This window comes from Macrotis lagotis, chromosome 2 (assembly GCF_037893015.1).
Source record: "Macrotis lagotis isolate mMagLag1 chromosome 2, bilby.v1.9.chrom.fasta, whole genome shotgun sequence".
Lineage (NCBI taxonomy): Eukaryota > Metazoa > Chordata > Mammalia > Peramelemorphia > Peramelidae > Macrotis > Macrotis lagotis.
This window is the reverse complement of record NC_133659.1, coordinates 198,635,911-198,655,723: the sequence shown is the minus strand read 5'-3', so window position 1 is coordinate 198,655,723 and position 19,813 is coordinate 198,635,911. Positions and strand designations below refer to the sequence as shown.

Genomic DNA, 19,813 nt, shown 5'->3' with positions numbered 1-19,813 from the left:
TACTCACTGTCAGAAGGAAAGGGGAGGAAAGGAAGAGAGGTAGAAAAATGTGGAACTCAAAATCTTACAAAAAAGAATACTGAAAACTACCTTTACATGTAATTGGAAAAAAATTACAATAAAAAAGATTATAGTCAAATAAAGGAAGTTTGGAATTCTTAAAATTTTGGGAAGTTGAACTCAGGTGTGATAGCAAGAACAAAGATATGGTCATTCTCATGTGTAGCTGATTAGAAGTAGAGGAATAGTCATGGGAATAGAGTCGATTAAGAAACTAGGAAGTTAAGGTATTTAAGATAACATCAGCATGTACAGTAAAGTTCCTACTCTGAGAAGTGGAGAGAGAAACCATGAGTTAGACACTGAACTCAATCACTGTGGTTCTTTAACTGTTAACTTCATGAAAAGCAGCAGAATAATTAGAAATGGTAATAATAGCCATTCAACCACAGATTCTCATATTCTTTATCCAGACTTCATGAAAAGTGACAGAATAATAATCAGAAATGGTAATAATAGCCACTCAATCACTGATTTTGTGATTATTCATTGATTTCATGAAAAGTATCAGAATAATCAATCATAGAAACAGAAATAATAATAGCCTACATTTAGGGAGCACTTTTAAGGTTTAAAAGTTGTTTACCTCATAACACTCTCCACCAGAAGCCCTGGTTCTAGAGGCTACAAAGTAAAATCACATAGAATTTTGGAAGTCATGAAGCTTATTCAGCGTTAAGTGACAGAGTGACAGGGTTGGCTGCATCAAGAATAGAAGAGTCTGTCTGACCGAGTCTCCTCATGCTGTTGTGGGTGACAAGTCTTGTTTTGTTTTGTTTCTTTAGGGTATTCATGTATGGGAATGCCAAAAGAACTTTAGGCATTGGTGATGTACACACCAAGGGAAAAAAAATGTCATGCAAATGGTATTGGGCAATCCAGTTTACTGCTGAATGTTGGTAATAGGGCTCTGGAAAAAAGGTGATCAAGTATGACTCAAGTATCAGAGCCAGTGTCACATGATGGATGGACTACAAGGTAATAGAGGCATAAAGTTATGTTACAGATGCAGTCAGCTTTTACTGGCAACTATGCTGAAGGCTGTCTAGAAAAGGTTAGAGTGGTTAGCAAAGAAGTAGATGGCCAAGTGAAAAGTCTTCTACATTTGTTTTGAGTCTGAGTGTGGTTCAGACTTTGTGGAAAGCTTTGCGCCAAAGATGGGGGTTCAATGAAGCTGTGGCTTATCAGGCTAATACGACAAATGTCACATCCAAACTTTCTGAGCAGCTCTTCCATAGCATCCCCTACAGAAGAGCAGAGAAGGGAAACCAAGGTACAGCTAGGCTGAACCTTCTCCTTGCCCAGTGTGGATGCTGATCTTCAGGAAAACCCCTTGTCTAGGCCTATAAGGCACCATTAGCTCTCCTACTGGAGTCTCAAAGTCCTCACCTGTGGTTCCTTCAGGTATCTCCACCTGGGCTGCAGTCTGATCTTCATGTTCCTGTTCATCCACTAAGGGTGCTGTCACATCTGGAAGGCACCAAGAGTAGGCTTTAAGAGGTGCCTGGGGGATGCCAACGGGCTCCACCCTGCCTTGGATAGACCATGGTAGGAGAAAGGGGGAGAGGCAAAGTGGAGGCGACTTGATCACATGCAAAAACGGCAAAAAAAAAAAGCAAAAACTAGAGCAACAAGCTACTTGGAGGTCTAGCACTCAGGAAGGAAGCACACAGTATTCTGGCCATGCAATGGCAGCAAAGGAAACACATAGTCCATTGGCAATGGAAACCAGGGACAGCCAACCTTCCAAGTCTATATACAAGGTCACACATTCACAGAATGGTCCTGGACAACTTAAAAAAATATTAAAGATGATGCTTAATCACTGGCTTTTCCCTGATAGTGTGGGAACCTCCTTTTGGGGAGATATTTAACAACAGAAAGAGGCAGTTTTCTGTATGACACAATATGGGCAGGCATATTTCTCAACATGGGTGACAAAGGAAAATAACTGATGCCTAGAGTTGGTGCTAGCCTCTTGTTGCTAGCCTGCCAATTTGAAATTTCAGTTCTCTATTCCCATTCCCCCATTTTCCCACATCTGAAAAATCCTGTGATGCTCAGAGCCATCTTACAAAGGCAAAGAAATGTCAACCTTTGAAAGTTTTCCAAGTTTGGATGCCTGGGAATCTCATGTAAATTATCAGCCTCTCAAATGCAGCTCTGGGCTTTCAAAAAGAGGTCAAAGGGCAATGTAGTTACCCTATATCCTTAATACTGGAGAAGGAAATGGCAAACCACTCCAGTCTTTTCACCAAGAAAACCCCAAGCAGGGTCATTAAGAGGAGGGCACATCCGAAATGACTGAACAACAAACATCCTTGATATCCTTGGGTTATGGTAAGAGCTCTCAGAAAATCTCTGAAGTTAAGAGCCCCTTCTCAGAATTCTCTAAGGTACAGAGAACTTTAAGTTTCTGGGTATGAGTTGATTTAAAAACAAATTTTTTGTTGGCATATTGGATGTGATATCATCTGATGCTGAAGTCTAGAAGAAAGCAGGAAGCCAAGAGATCCAAGATCAGCCTTAAGGGACACTGAACAATGAACAATCATCATTGCTGATGTTCTCATGGGAGTCAGTCAATTTTGGTAATGTCTTGAGAAAAAAAAAAACAAACACCAGGAAGCATTTTATATTCATCCTGAGTCAACTTAGTCCAAATGTTTCTCCTTGACAAGACTGAGCTCCATGAGAACAAGAAGGATGAGAGGCAGCTCAATTTTCAGATAGCTAGGCAATAAGAGTGCTGGCACTGGAAAGACCCAAGTTCCAATACTCCCCCAGATATTTACTAGCTAAATGACAGAACCCCAAAAGGATATCAAAGAATGACAGAATCTCAAGAGTTTGAAGGGACCACAGTGATATATAATTCCTTCTAGAATATCCTGTGTGAACTTGGGCAATTCACAACCTTTTAGTCTCCAGTTTCCTCCACTGTAAAAGAGGTAATAACAGAAATTACTTCCTACAGTTGGTGAGAGAGTCAAATGAGATCACTTATGTGTAGCTCTTCGACTTAGAAATCCTTGCTTTAACTATTAGACTAACCCTTAGCTTTAAAAAAAGCAGTCATATAAACAGTCATAGAAAGGTGAGCTGTGACCATAAGTGGAAAGTTAGCTGAGTTTTCAGTCAGGAGATCAGGTTCAAACTCGGACTCTTGACACCTGCTACGAGGTCATCAAAAATACTCCTTGAAGCCTCGGTTTCTCTATCTGTAAAACGGAAACAATAACTCTTATACTTTCCATTTCTTGGGATCATTATGAGAAAAGTATTTGTGAACCTCAGAAAGCTAAAGAAAGGAATATTTATTATAATTTATTTTTTATTTTTATTTTTTTAGGTTTTTGCAGGGCAAAATGGGGTTAAGTGGCTTGCCCAAGGCCACACAGCTAGGTAATTATTAAGTGTCTGAGACCGGATTTGAACCCAGGTACGACTGACTCCAGGGCCAGTGCTTTATCCACTGCGCCACCTAGCCGCCCCTATTATAATTTCTTAATGTCTTATTTCAGTTCTAACGTATTCGTTTCCTCTAAAGATGAGTCAGTTAGACCAGTGGATAAAATGCTGGGTTAGAGTCAGGGAGACCTGAGTTCAAATCTACTCCGATTAGACTGTGTGTCCCTGGACAAGTTGTGTAATGCTATCTGCCTCAGTTTCCTCATCTGTGAATATGATCTGGAGAAAAAACTTTTACTTGGCATAGACATGCCAAGTAAACTTCAAGGACAGTATGGTGTGCTACGGTCCATGGGATCAAAGAGAACTGGACACAACTGAACGACAGAATAACAAAAGGATACCAAAGAATTACAGAATCTCAGAGTGTGAAGGGACTACACCCAGAAGAATCTCTTCTAAAATATCCTTGATGAGTATCTTAAATCTCATTGGGCTCTTGGTGCTGAGCACACAGAATATGTTCAATAAATATTTACCCATTATATCATAAGACAGAATTTTGGAGAGGCACTGAAATACCTCCATTGGACAACGGGAAGGGAATCAAGACAGTCAGGACTATCCCTGATGAGATAGATACCTGAATGGAAAATTAGAATTGCAGTTTATGGCTGCTCTGAACCATCCCAGAGAGGAAAAAATATGACTAATATGGGAAAAGATGATTTTGGAATCTAACACAACAGAAGATGCTTTACAAGGACCTAAAAGTCCTTGGGGAGAAAGACTGTGAAACTAGGGCTCTAGGCTAATTGGGCACAGAGCCCAAGGAATGGTGACTCTAGATCTGATAGTAGATAGAGCATTAGAGGAATGGAGAAAAGAGTGGGTCTACTCTACAGGAAAGGGCACTTCCAGAAGGCTCTACACCCAAAACACAGACCTAAGAGATTACTGATGAGATTACGTGGCTCTGAAACATTCTCAGGGGCTAAACCTAGAAACCTAAAAAAGCATTCCTCTCTTCTGAGTACAGAGAATATTTGGTCATTTGGTCAGAGAAGGATGAAATGGATTGGTTGTAAGCATTGCAAAACAAAGGCAAAGAGCATGGTCAGGCACTGAGTGGAGGGAGCAAGGAAAGAAGGAGGTCCCCACCTTCTGTAGTTGGAGTGCTCTTAGCAGATGTTTCAGAGACCTGTTCATCTGATCCATCATCGGCTGGGGTGTGTTGAGAATATCCTGTGAACATACACGAGGAACCCTTAAGAATGATTGCCCCTCCTCCTGCCTAATCCATGAAGACCTTCTGTTGTTGTTGAGAGCTGTGTGTGTGTGTGTGTGTGTGTGTGTGTGTGTGTGTGTGTGTGTGTGTATGAAGATTTTCGAATCTGACAATTATCCCACATGTCATGCAAGTGGATGAAATGCTTTAGTACAATATAATCCTGAAAAGAAAATGCCCAGCTGTGATGTTGCAGGACTCACCTGTGCTGCTGAAGCCCAATGTCAGGATGTCTAAGAAAAGGTAAACCATATTGAGTTCTAGTGAGGGCAACCAGAAGAATTAGCAGATTCATGAAGTGCATCATACTGGGTTTCTGTTCATACTTCCTATTCCATGGCTAATAGTTCAAGCAATAACGTCTGCCTTAATAAGTAGTCCAAGTCCATAGGGATTTATTAAGCCTGGCTCTCTACAATGAAAGCAAAAGTGGGCAAGAAAATAAACATTCATCTGCCAATAGTCCTAAAAATCAAAAAACCTCTCATTTTATAGATGAGGAAGCTGGAATTGGCAATTAGTCAGCAGTTATCCTAGTTGAACAAAATCTTAGAGGTTTTGCAAGCCTTAAACTACTGTATCAGTAGTTTTCAAACTTTTCTAGAGTGAAAGAAGCCCTCATTTTTTAATTTTTATTTTTTCAAGGAAATGGGATTAAGTGACTGTGCCCAAGATCACACAGATAGGTATTTATTAGGTGACTGAACTCAGGTCCTCCTTACTCCAGGGCCAGTGCTCTATCCTCTTCACCATCTAGCTGCCCCAAGAAGTCCTCATTTAAACAAAACTTTGGGAGATCCTTTGTAGTAAAATTTCCTAAAATTATTTTTAATGCCCATTAACAAGTAACAAAGTACATACAAAAAATTTCTGGGTGATTGAATCATGGTTGCTTGAAGCACAGTTTGAGAAAACTGTACTATGTATATCATTATTATTGTTGTTATTATTCTTAGAAACTCTCCAGGTAGTGATCTGCTTGAAGTTTCCTTACAGTTCCTTATACCAGTAACATTAAAGTCTAATGAAAATGATTATCTAGTTCTTTTTTTAAATGGGGTTCAGACAGAAAGAGTCTGGGAATAATTCAATATCCTGCTACTCATTTATATTTGATTTTCTGAGGTCTACTGTACAAACTGCTTTTTGTTAATTGAATGATAGTATTAGGATTCAAGTTAATTTTCCTGTAAGCTTACTAAAAGCAGCTTGGAGACCACTCTAGCAACAGAAAAGAACAGGGAAATCCTGTTCTCACATGATTTTGATGACTTCTAATAGGTTTCTATGGGGCAGGAAGGTGAAAAGTGTATTGGATTTGGAGTCAGGAAAGCTCTGAGTTCAAATTCAGCCTTAGACACTAGCTGAGTGACCTGGGCAAGTCACTTAAGTTTCTTTTCTGCCTTAGTTTCCTTTTTAATAAAATGAACTAGAGAAGGAAATGGCAAACCACTTGGTATCTTGGCAAGAAAATCCCAGTGACATCATGAAGACTTGGACACAACAACAAAAATAACAGATCTCTATATTTTAGAAATTATTTATTCCTTGTAGATTATATTTAAATAGTAGAGACATGTTAAAATGTTAGAGATATTGCATTAAAAGCCCCAAAAGAAATTACCCAAATCCTAAATAAAGCAGAAGTTGTTACTTTAATAAAATAGTATCTTTAAGAATAGAAGACTAGGGGCGGCTAGGTGGCGCAGTGGATAGAGCACCGGCCCTGGAGGCAGGAGTACCTGGGTTCAAATCTGATCTCAGACACTCAATAATCACCTAGCTGTGTGGCCTTGGGCAAGCCACTTAACCCCATTTGTCTTGCAAAAAAAACCTAAAAAAAATTAGACTAAACAGAAAACAATACCCACATTAAAGCAGCATAAATGGGAGTAGTTGGTTCCTTTTCCTGGAAGGTGATCAAGGCTCTAATATGGGGTGTATTTCTGACCTGTATTATGTTTATATGTAGCATTCTGTTTTCTTTTAGTCTGAATTCTCCCTATTTTTTTGGGGGGGGGGTTTTGCTAGGCAATGGGGTTAAGTGGCTTGCCCAAGGCCACACAGCTAGGTGATTATTGAGTGTCTGAGACTGAATTTGAACCCAGGTACTCCTGACTCCAGGGCCGGTGCTCTATCCACTGCGCCACCTAGCCGCCCTCCATACTTTCTTTCTTTTTTTTTTTGCAAGGCAAATGGGGTTAAGTGGCTTGCCCAAGGCCACACAGCTAGGTAATTATTAAGTGTCTGAGACCGGATTTGAACCCAGGTACTACTGACTCCAGGGCCGGTGCTTTATCCACTACGCTACCTAGCTGCCCCCATACTTTCTTTCAATGAGGATCATTAACTGTGAAAATGTTTTGGGATGCTTGTGAACACATTTTGTTAGCATTTTCCCCTCTACTTTTTGGTAAGGCAAGTTCTATTAAATTCATTGATGTTAGGAAGTCATTTGGATGTGTCCTCTCCACTATAAGACCCTGCCTCTGTGAATCAACATAAGCAGCTTCATCTAGGTATCAACAGACTCTTCAAGCATCTCAGTGTTAAACTAGTCAAAGTCCTAAAGAGAAGAGACATTTAACTTAATGGATGCTCACTGCACAGAAAGCTCTGTACTAAATCCTGTGAGGACACAAACTAATTGGCAGATATGACTCGCTGTCCTTAAGGATTTTGCCATCTGATAGGGAGAGACAAGAAACACACATAAAAAAAGACACATTGAGACAACCAAAACATCAGCACCAGTGTATATTTCTCCCAACTGTAGGAGCTCATCTCTATATAATAAAAAACATATATGCATATCTGCTACACAGGAGAATTCTGTGGGTCAGGTGCTTAGGTATTTCCCTGGAAAAGCAGAGAGCACTTTAATCTAAAAGAATGGGGTAGAAGAAAGGAAATGGTAAAAGGAAGGGAGAAGCATGGCAGCAATTCTTGAGGATATAGGGTGGAGACGAGGAAATTTTGAAATATGAAGACATTGATTAAGAGAGGAGACAGATTCAAGTGAGGTATTCCAGTAGGTACACTCTGGCTGTGTATGTATATTTATATATTATATATGAATAAAGAATTTTAGGTTTTGAGTTATATTCATTTCTAAAATTTAGGAAAATAATCCCTCATAGTTTGCTTGTTTATTGAAATACAGACTTCTTACTTAATTTAGAAGAAAAGATCCACATACATGGGCTTAAGGAATCATAAGAAGCTACTAAGGCCATGGTTGTTAAATCTCTGATCTAGACCAATTTCCTTCTGAGATCCATAGAGGGAAAGTGACTTGTCAAGATCACCTGGTATCACAGCGATTCTTAATGCTGTCATCCTGTCTCATTAAGGCAATTATGCTCTTTATGCATCTCTGGTCATCCCTGAAGCTGATGTTTCAGATTAGTCACTTTTGGTCTTGACATCTTGGAATAGTTGTCCCTCAGGGTAAGGTATGTATAATAAAGGCTAAAATGCTCTCTTTCTCTCCTTCACCCTCCTTTCTCTTCTGGATCCAGTTTGCTTATCCCATGGGTTGATCCATTACAACATCATGGATATTCTGAGAAAGGAGACTAACCCTAGCCTTTCAATCCACTTCTAGCCTTCACTTCACCTAGAGTCAGTTTTGCTCCGTTTGGACATATTCTGTTTCTTCACTGAGACTCCACATCAGTGATTCTCAAACTTTTTGGTCTAAGGACTTCTTTACATTATTAAAAATTATTGAGGTCTCCCCAAAGAGCTTTTATTTATATAGGTCATTTCCAGGGGATGTGTTAAGAAGTTTGAAATGCTCAATTATTTGTTAAATTTACACTTCAGAAATTAGCAAACACTACAAAAAAGGGCTTGATTTTTTGTTTCGTGAATAACATCTTCCTTCATAGATTCTCAGCAGTTGATCTGAATATTCATAATACTCAGAATAACTTATTCTCAGTTCAAAGTGAAGGAGAAAATGCTATGTTATGGATATTAAACCCTAAAGTATGTCAAAATATACCTCCCCCTTAGCTGGTTAGAAAATGTTGACCAGCACGTCTTTGATAGTTATTACCAGATTAGAAATTAAAACTAATAAAATTTTAAAATGTTTATCCATTTAAAAATAATAATAAGCCCACATTACATGTCAACAAAAATATTTTAATGAAAATGATTATTTTCCAAAACAAAATTTTAGTGAAAAGAGTGACATTGTTTTATATATTTTTGCAAATCTTTTTTTTTTTAAGGTTTTTGCAAGGCAAATGGAGCTAAGTGACTTGACCAAGGCTTCACAGCTAGGTAATTATCAAGTGTCTGAGACCTGATTTGAACCCAGGTACTCCTGACTCCAGGGCCAGTGCTTTATCCACTGAGCCACCTAGCTGCTCCTGCAAATCTTTTTAATGTCTTGCTTACTAGAGAACAGGTGGACTCTCTTTTCTATGTAGGCATTCAATCTGTTGTAATATATTGTCTTGGTTTAGGCATATGAAGAAAATATAGCCTCACAAAGATATTATTTGGGAAAAGGAGGAATATTTTAATATACAAATATTTTAGTATTACTTAAAAGTTTGACCCTGAGGACCTGTCAAAAAGGTCTTGGAACCACAAAGGCCACACTTTGAGAACCACTATTCGAGATCATGATCTCCTTATCATCATTTAAGATTTCTGTAACTTGTACAAATAAAATCAATGTAGTCAAGATTAGGAGAAAAGCAGAAAACGGGGGGGGGGATTTATAGACAATTTTTCAGCTAAAGGTCTCACATATCAAATAGAGAACTTTGTGTCAAATTTTTAAGAATATGAATCATTCCCCAATTGATAAATGGTCAAAGGAGATGGAGTTTTTGGATGAAGAAATCAAAATTTATATATATGTATATGTACATATGTATATAGTCATATAAAATGCTCTAAATCATTATTAATTAGAAAAATACAAATTAAGACAATTTTGAGATACTGTCTCTTACCAATCAGTTTGGCTAAAATGATAGAAGAGGAAAAGGACAAATGTTGAAAAGAATGTGGAAAAATTGGACACTAATACTCTACTGATGGAACTGTAAATTAATTCAAACATTTTGTAGAGCAAGCTGGAATTATGTCCAAAGAGTTATAAAGCTGTGTATACTTTTCTATTATCAGGTCTGATTCGCAAGGTGATCAGGGAAAAATTAAAAGAATATATATATGTTCTAAAATATTTAGAGCAGTTCTCTTTGTGATTGGCAAATAACTGTTAATTGAGGGAATGCTCATCAATTGAGGAATAGCTAAACAAGTTGTGGAATATGATCATGATGGAAACTTCTGTGCTATAAGAAATGATGAACTTGTTGATTTTAGAAAACCATGGAAATACTTACATAAAGTAATGAAGAATGAAATGAGTAGAACCAAGAGAACATTATATACTGATGTATTGTTCAAAGAATAACTGAGACTAAGTTATTCTAAGTATTATGAATATTCAAATCAAATGCAAAGGATCTATGAAGGAAGATGCCATCCACTTTCATAGAAAGAACTGAAAAACAGAAGTATGCATAGTATGGTTTTCATAATATATACACACACATGTGTGTTTTATATATAGCTACACATAAACATCTATCTAGATATATCTATCTATATATCGATCTACACACACACACACATACACACACACACACACACACACACACACATATATATATATATATATATATATATATATATATATATATATATATATATATATATATATATCAAATGGTGGTCTGCTCTAGTGCAGAGTGGGAAGGTAGGGAGAAAAGTAATTTAAAAAATGCACAGCATGGGGAGGCTAGGTGGCGTAGTGGATGAAGCACTGCCCTTGGAGTCAGGAGTACCTGGGTTCAAATCCGATCTCAGATACTTAATAATTACCTAGCTGTGTGGCCTTGGGCAAGCCACTTAACCCCATTTGCCTTGCAAAAAAAAGACCCTAAAAAAAACGCACAGCAGAGAACAAAAAACTCAACAGTATTTATTATATAGCTTTTCAAAAAAGTAGACAGTATAAAATGGAGATTCATAGTTTCATATTAAATCTTCTTTCTGTATTATGCTCTGTACATGGAAATGGGTTCGATTTTTCTGACTGCTTATGTTTAAGTTTAAAATGAATTTTAAAAAAGATTTTTGTAACCTTGGATGCCCTGCCTATAAAACACTAACTTTTTAATTGACCTTCATTGTCCATTATCTGACCTGGTACATAGTACCCCACACCCTTTAGTGCTCTTCAGTAATTATCCCTACACATAGCTTTATATTCAAGTTCAGAATATTATAACACATAAAACCACAGAGGACCTAAAAGTCATTTAGTCCAACTAGTGGAGACCCAAAGGCCTAAAGGGTCCACAGGCAGTTACGTAGGAGAGCTTAGATTGGAATCCAGATCTTCTGATTCTAAAACCATCGCTCTTTGCATAGGGAAGTTCTTGTACATATATTATCTCTCCCTCTCTCTGCCTCCAAGCAAAGTACCTTGAGAGTAGTGTGGCAGAGGCAATAAGACATTAATTGCTATAATGCTTCTCTATAGTGTCTGGTGATATAGTTCTACACCTTATTCTTATTACCTGAATGTGGCTATGGCTTGACTTTACAGTCTTGTGACTGCAAGAGCCATTCTTCATTTTCTGGAATGTAAATGAGTCAATATTGTTCACTACAGGATATCACACTGCCAGGTATGTGGCCCCATGCCTTCAGAATTCCCCTTCATGTGTTGTCTTCCATGAATGCAGCCTCACCTCTTCCAAGCTTCCCTTTGTAGTATCTTCCCCTCTTAGAATGTGAATTCTCTAAGATCAGGGAGTATCTCCTGGTATTAGGTTGTTGTTTTTTTTTTTTAATTTATTTTCCAATTACATGCATTCATGTAATTTCAACATTTATCCTTTTGCAAGCTTTTGAGTTCCACATTTTTCAACCACCTTCCCTTTCCTCCCCTTTCCCAATGGCAGCAAATAATTTGATATAAATTATATATGTATAATCGTGGTTTAACATGTTTCTATTTTAGTCATGCTGTGAAAGAATGCTTTGAGAAAGAAAGAACATAAAAGAAGTTTTAAAAAGTGAACATAGTGTATGCTTTGCATTTAAGATTTCATATTTATTTCTTTGGATGTTGATGACATTTTCCTTAACAGGTTTCTCAGGATTGATCTTGATCACTGAACTGCTGAGAGGAGCTATGTCCATCAAAGTTGATCATTTCACAATGTTGATGTTTAATGTATACAATGTTCACCTGGTTCTGCTCACTTCACTCAGCATCAGTTCATGCAAGTCTTTCTAGACTTTTCTGAAGTCAGGTGGCTCATGATTTCTTACATAATAATAATATTCCATAACATTCATATACCACAGCTTATTTAGCCATTCCCCAAATGATAGTCATCCCCTCAATTTCTAATTCTTTGCCACCACAAAAAAGAGCCATTATAAATATTTTTGTTTATATGGGTCTTTTCCCCTTTTTAATGATCTCTTTGAGATACAGACCTAGTAGTGGTACTGCTAACCAAAGGATATGCACAGTTTTATTGCTCTTTTGGCATAGTTCCAAATTGCCCTCCAGAATGGTTGGAACAGTTCACAACTCTACCAACAGTGCATTAGCATCCCCCTTTTCCCATATCCTCTCCAACACTGATCATTTTCCTTTTTTGTCATTTTAGTCAATTTGGTAGATGTGAGTTGGTACCCCAGAATTGCTTTAATTTGTATTTCTCTAAATCCATTCAAAGCAAAAATTATTTAGAGCATTTTTTTCACATTGCTAAGGAGAGTTTTAATGTCTTCATCTGAAAACTGCCAGTTCATATCCTTTGACCATTTCAGTAACACTGTGAAAATAATATCCCATTTTTCTGTGTACCTTCTAACCTTGATTGCAATGCTTTTGTTTGTGCAAAAACCTTTAAATTTAAGTCAAAATTATCCATTTTGCAATTTATTTTGTTCTCTATCTCTTCTTTGATCACAAACTTCTTCCATAAATCTGACAGATAGGCCCATTCCTTGTTTTTCTAATTAGCTTATGGTATCACCTTTTATGTGTAAAGTCTGTACCCATTCCAACCTTATCTTGGTATAGAGTGTGAGCTGTATTGGTCTATGCCTAACTTTTGCCATACTATTTTCCAATTTTCCCAATAGTTTTGTCCAATAGTGAATTCTTATCCCAGAAAATAGGGTCTTTGGATTTATCAAAAAGTAAATTTCCATAGTTATTAACTACTGTTTTATTTGCACCTAATCTGTTCCACTGATCCACTTCTCCATTTCCTAATCCAGTACCAGACAGCTTGATGACTGTTAGTTTTAGATCTGGCATGACTAGGCCATCTTCCTTTGCATTTTTCCCATTAATTCTTGATAGTTTTTGACTTTCTGTTCTTCCAGAGGAAGTGTTTTTTTCCTAGCTCTTTAATGTAATGATATGGCACTGAATAAGTAAATAAGTAATCAGTTTTATTAACTCAGTCTACCCAGGAATAATTGACATTTTCCCAATTGTTTAAGTCTGATTTTATGTGAAGTATTTTGTAATTGCGTTCATAGAGTTTCTGGGTTTATCTTGGGATGTAGATTTCCAAGTATTTTATGTTGTCTACAATTACTTTATTTGGTTTTTGCAAGGCAGTGGGGTTAAGTGACTTGCCCAAGGTCACACAGGTAAGTATTAAGTGTTTGAGCCTGGATTTGAACAAGTCCTGTTGATTCCAGGGCAGGTGCTCTATCCATTGCAGCACCTAACCGCTCCTACAGTTACTTTATTTTTAAATTTTTTTTTATTAATGCAAGGCATTGGGGTTAAATGGCTTGCCCAAGGCCACACAGCTAGGTAATTATTAAGTGTCTGAGGCCAGATTTGAACTCAGGTATTCCTGACTCCAGGGCCAGTGCTCTATCCACTGCGCCACCTAGTGGTCCCTCCTACAGTTACTTTAAATGGAATTTATCTCTTGCTGTTGGGCATTGTTGGTAATACATAGCAATGCTGATGCTTTATGTGGGTTTATTTAAATCCTGCTAAAGTTGCTACTTGTTTCAAGCAAGGTTTTTTTTTTTTGCTGATTTTCTAGGGTTCTCTGAGTATTATCATATCATCTGCAAAGAGAATTTTGTTTCCTCATTGCCTTAAATTTCTTTTTCTTCTCTTATTGCTCAGTTATTCCCCAGTGTTCAAAGGATATGAAAAGGCAATACTCAAAGGGAAAAATCTAGTCATATAAAGTTAACATTTCTAGTACAATACTGAATAACAGTGGTAATAATGGGCATCCTTTTTTCACTCTTGATCTTACTGGGAATGTCTCTAGGTAATCCCCAATACAAATGTTTGTTGATTGTTTTAGCTAGATACTGCTTCTCATTTGAAGAAAGTCTTTTTGCATTTCTACCTCTAGTATCTGATATATAGTAAGTGCTCACACACACACACACACACACACACACACACACACACACACACACACAAACACGTACTGGGGGGAGGGAGAGGTCGCCTATACAATGGTTGAAATGGGCTGGTGGAACTGTAAGCCAAAATCTCCAAGGATAAAAAATACCATCATGGGAAAACCTTTTGCCAATGCTTTATTAAGGTGGCTTTTGGGGATCCCTAATGCTTCCTTCAAATCTCAACTTTTCAGGTCCCCCTTAATGTTTTTGTCTTTCCTCTAAGATTATCTTTAATTTACTACTTATGGTGTGTATATATATATATTTGTGGGATAGTATTTCATTTTTATGTCTGTTGTCTTTGGACTAAAAATAAAACCAATAATTTTTAAGAGCAATGACAAAAATGTAAACATTATTATTATTATCACTATTATTATTATATCCTAATCTCAAGAGAGATACACTATAGAGTCATTTCCAAGCTATTGAATGGGATAAATTCTGAGATTTCTTCAGTAGAATATTATAGATTAGAAATAGTTGAGCTGTGTATATGTCTCTTCTACTCTCCTTCCCTGACAAGCAATTTTATGTTACCTTGACCAGAATGTAAAGAGTAAACTGACTCTGTCTTATCTGGACAAGTCCAGATGGTTCTATATTCCTTGTCCTGGAGGGGGAGAACCTGTCTCTGTTTGAATTATATGCTTTTTCTTTAGAGTAATTTATGCCTATAGAGCATGAAGACCACATTCCTTACTAATGAGGATGGGTCAGTGGGGGGGGGATCCCGCTAGGATAAATGGATCTTGGATTTCCTGCTCTTTACCCCTTTTCTCTCTCCATGTTTAAGATGGAGCAAGGGGGGTCTAATTCTCAAGAATTGAATAAAACTTTTCTCTTCATACCTTGAGAAATCTCTGAGTTTTATTTAAGCAGTTAAACACATCCCACACAGCTGGGGGCTCGTACAGGATTATATGCCCATTGGGGACCATTGCTCTCTCAGAACTTGGTGAAAAGGCGCCGTTGCCCAGATTTGACAGTTTGTCATTTTCTGGGAGTCTTGGTTTCCCCTCTGTACAAGTGACCAGAAGTGGAGAAACTCAGTAGGAAGAGAAAAGCAGATCCATGGCCAAACTTGATTGATCAGTGGGGACAGCAGCAGTTGGTAACTGTGTACAAGCCCGAAGGTATGACCTTGGAATCTGCTAGATTCCTGGAGGGTCAGGACTATTTGGGTGACTGAGGGTTGGGGGTGAGCCTGCCGTATTGGGTGTAAGAGACTTAGATCTAAGGGCACTTGATCCTGAGAGGTCTTTGTCAATGTTTAAAATGGGAAGAGTTCAGTCCAAGGCCTTCCCCCGCAGAAAATAAGGGAAATAAGGATATAGGAGATGGAACACATTTGGTGCCTTTGGGAGGGAGAGACTGTCAGATGTCTTTGTATTTAAAAGTTTTATGGAGTAAAGGAAAACATACATGTAATTGAAATATGCTGTGTATAATTAGTAAATTTTGTATAAGAACAATTTAAGCTATACTTTCTGAGATTTCAAAATTGTTTTGTAATAACAAATTATGAATGAAATGAAGTTTCATCTATCACATTTGTAAAGATTTTGTTACAAAAAAAAAACAAACTAGAGAATACCTTGAGAATGGGTTATAGTTCTCAAGGTCTTTTTGGCCCAGAAAATTTGTGAAAGGCTTTGTTTTTCCCCTCTTGTTTATGAAAGGGAATACTGATATGTGAGATCAATGTAGCTTATTTATCATCTGTTAAACAGTGTACGCTGGGCTTTTGAAATTATTGTATAAAACTAACATTGATAGAGGATCTTATTTTCTTTGAAAATAGAAATGTAGGGGTGGCTAGGTGGTGTAGTGATTAAAGCACTGGCCTTGGAGTCAGGGGTACCTAGGTTCAAATCTGGTCTCAGACACTTAATAATTACCTAGCTGTGTGGCCTTGGGCAAGCCACTTAACCCCATTTGCCATGCAAAAACCTAAAAAAAAAGAAAAATGAAGTGTATTTGGAAGAAGAGATAAAATAAGTTATGAAGTAAAAATTCAAAAGAAGTTTGTGTGTAAAAGATACTTAATTATAAAGTTAACTTCAAGAGAACCTGTTGTTTTAGGTTACTTTAAGAGAATGAGATGTCAGCATGTTATGTTTCATGTAGGTTAAGAATTTAATGTTTACAATATCTCTTAACTACCCTTCCAATGATTATTGAATAAATGTGAGGGACTTTGGAAAATGATTAGGAAATTAAAAATTATGTAACCCTAATTAGATGACTTATCAGTAAGATTGAAGGGTGTTATCAAACATGTGATCCGCTTTTGGAAATATAAACTATTTTACTGTAATGATGTCAAAGTTGGAATTAATGATTGTTAATGAAGGAAATTATAAAAGCATGACCCTATGGGTTTCCTGAAATTTTAAATGATGTGTTGGACCTTGCTCTAGATCCGTAGGTCCAGGTATAAATGTAATAATGGAAAGATTATTTTGTGAAATCTAGTTCTTAATGTGTTACACTTATTACTGTTTTGTTAAATTTAGAGACCTCAGCCCCTTAATTTCCAAACCCCATCCCCCACCCCTGCCACCAGGTCCTGTCTGTTCCCCCTTGGAATATTCCTTCATTGAATAAAAAGGGAAGAAGGAGGATGATGGGGAGCTGACAGAAAAATTCTTATCTCAAAAACAATAGAGACAGTAAAAACACCTGCAGCAGGTTCTGAGTATCTCTTGGTTTTTGGTGACACATTTTCAGAATAGGTAGAAACTAATGAAACAGTCTTGGAAATAGTTTAAAAATTCTAAATAAGCCCCTTCCAGATTTGACCTGCTAGGAATCAGGCCATACAAGGGCCCTGCCTTTCCAGCTAAAATCTCTCAAGGAATACTCCAGATCCTGGGAGAACTTGACTGCTTTTTGAATGTTTAGAGAGTAACCCTATTTAATGTATTCTTGATGACAGGGACACTAAGAGTACATATTTGTGGTGTGTGTTTGTGTCTGTGTGTGTGTGTGTGTGTGTGTGTGTGTGTGTGTGTTTGTGTTTAAGGAAGGGAGCTGATTGATTGTGACCCCCCCCAATCTAGATTGTGAAGTGGATTCACTTGGAGATCTAATTAGATAAAACAACTAGATAAAACAACTAGATAAAACAGGACTTTTAATCAATTTTTTTTTATGTCAGATACCAGGAGGTTCAGCAAAGGGAAAGGTTGCTGGGTAAATGTCATGTTCTTGCAGCCAAGGAAGCTAAAATGTCACGTGACTGGGATGGGCAGCCAAAGGGGCGATTTCTCAGTATGACTGAGGTTGGACCCCTTTGACCTGATTTCCACAAAATGACATTTGGATAATGTCTCACCTGGAAGAATAAATCTGGCTTAAGATATTTGACTACCCACATGACCTCTGCTTGGACACTGATTGATATTCAGTACCTATAAGGGAATTTCCCTTTGATGTCCTGGGTCTTTATGGCTACTAAGCAAAACAGAAAAAAGAAGTTTTAGGTGAACTGGAGATTCATAGATAGGTTAGGTGTATTAGGTGTGTGGCTCTGACACCTGTTAACAGCTACATGTTAAGATAGGAATTAAGTTTCTTTAATTTTATTTAGAAGGGATATTTAGGGAAGAAGAAGAAAGGGAAATTCTTAGGATAATTACAGTTTTAAGACCTAGCTTAAGGAAAGGAATGTGAGTCAGATAAGTATATCAGGCAAAGGAAAATCAATGATATATTTGGGAATATTTTGAAAAATTTCATTTTGGTTAAGGATGTTTGAGCCATTATTGTAATAAGAGCAAAGGCTAAGATTGTTTTATTTTTAAACCATATGCTGGGTACTCTGAACTAAGATGATTGTTGAATGTATGTTACAAGCTTAAGTCAGTATGATCATTCTCATTGGAAGTTTGCTCATACAGTGAAAGACTAATGAAAATTTATTGTGTTAAAGTGAAGTATGTGCATCAATATGGCAATAAGACAAAATGTAAATTGCAATAAGCTCCAAAATCTCATTGTCTTGTGAAGAAAACATGTGTTTTGTTCTGAGTAAAGTGTTAAGCAGTTTCTTTAGCAGAAGACAAAGTCTCAATGAGTCACCTGAGCTGTAGAGGACTTTTTGGAACAGATTCAGAAGATACAGAAGGACACTGAATGTCTCCAGGAGAGAAGAGAAGAGAGGAGAGACACTGGAACAGTTCATTGGCACCATTTCTCGCCTATGTGTACATTGTTTATCTGTAACTTCCCCCTGACTCTGGAAAATGTGGCCTGCTAAAGACTTTAAGGGGTTGAGCAAAATAATTCACTTAGAAAACCAATTCTGAGACAGAGGAGAGAGACACCAGTGTCATATGGTTAAGTCAGTTCAAGGTGACTATTGTTGATAACTGACTGGCCAGGATATTTGCCTGGGGACTAGCAAATATCTAGACATGTTCAGAAGCAGATTACATATATTCTGGACTGTACAACTTAGAGATAGGTGACCTCAGACTCATGTGAGATTAATGATGGTACCTGGATCCCTTGTAAAAATGCATGAAAAGGGGACTTGTTAAGGGAAATGATGACTACGAGTTAATGTAGACTTGCAAGGAAAATGAGGATGATGATCAGATGGACCAGCAATGTGAGTCTATATTACAGAAATTTGAAGAAATCTCATCAAAATAAAGAGGAGGGATTGAATGGGATAAATTCTGAGATTTCTTCAGTAGAATATTATAGATTAGAAATAGTTGAGCTGTGTATATGTCTCTTCTACCCTTCCTCCCCTGACAAGCAATTTTATGTTACCTTGACCAGAATGTAAAGAGTAAACTGATCCTGTCTTATCTGGACAAGTCCAGATGGTTCTATGTTCCTTGTCCTGGAGGGGGAGAACCTGTCTCTGAATTATATGCTTTTTTCTTTAGAGTAATTTACGCCTATAGATTGTGAAGATCATATTCCTCACTAATGAGGATGGGTCAGTGGAAGGGGGGGGAATCCTGCTAGGATAAATGGATCTTGGATTTCCTGCTCTTTACCCCTTTTCTCTCTCCATGTTTAAGATGGAGCAAGGGGGTCCAATTCTCGAGAATTGAATAAAACTTTTCTCTTCATACCTTGAGAAATCTCCGAGTTTTATTTAAGTGGGTAAACACATCCCACATAGTCTTGTAAAACATCTTTTAGTCATACAACTTGCCCCCCAGAAAGCAGAGAGCAGATCTGAAGGGTGAACCCTGTCCAAGAATATCTCCCTTCTCATTTGCACAGTGCCTGAAGTACCCACCATCAGAATATTTCTTTGTATTGAGACACCAACTGTAGAAGTAAGGGGATCAAAGTGGGAGATCCTTTTTAAAATACAAACATTCATCTTACCTGGAGAGGTAACATATTAAATTCATTAACTATCACTAAAGAAGAAATTCGTAACCTTTTCTGTGTGGCATGGACCCTTTTTTGTCTATGGATGACTCCTCAGAATGATTTTTTTAAAATTTATAATTGAAAAAACTGGGGGAAAATTTTTTATAGCAAGTTTCTCTGACAAGTTTCTCTCAAATA

The 19,813-nt window shown here is 37.4% G+C and overlaps 1 protein-coding gene across 1 annotated transcript in view; it reads right to left on the bottom strand.

Annotated features, from left to right (window-relative positions):
• MAPT (microtubule associated protein tau) overlaps nt 1-19,813 on the bottom strand; it is a 164,608-nt gene that overhangs the window by 79,744 nt on the left and 65,051 nt on the right. The window contains exons 3-4 of the mRNA XM_074224397.1: nt 4,633-4,716; nt 1,450-1,530 (exon numbers count right to left, since the gene is read on the bottom strand). Of these exons, the coding sequence (XP_074080498.1) occupies nt 1,450-1,530; nt 4,633-4,716 (165 nt within the window). The remainder of the gene's footprint in view (nt 1-1,449; nt 1,531-4,632; nt 4,717-19,813) is intronic.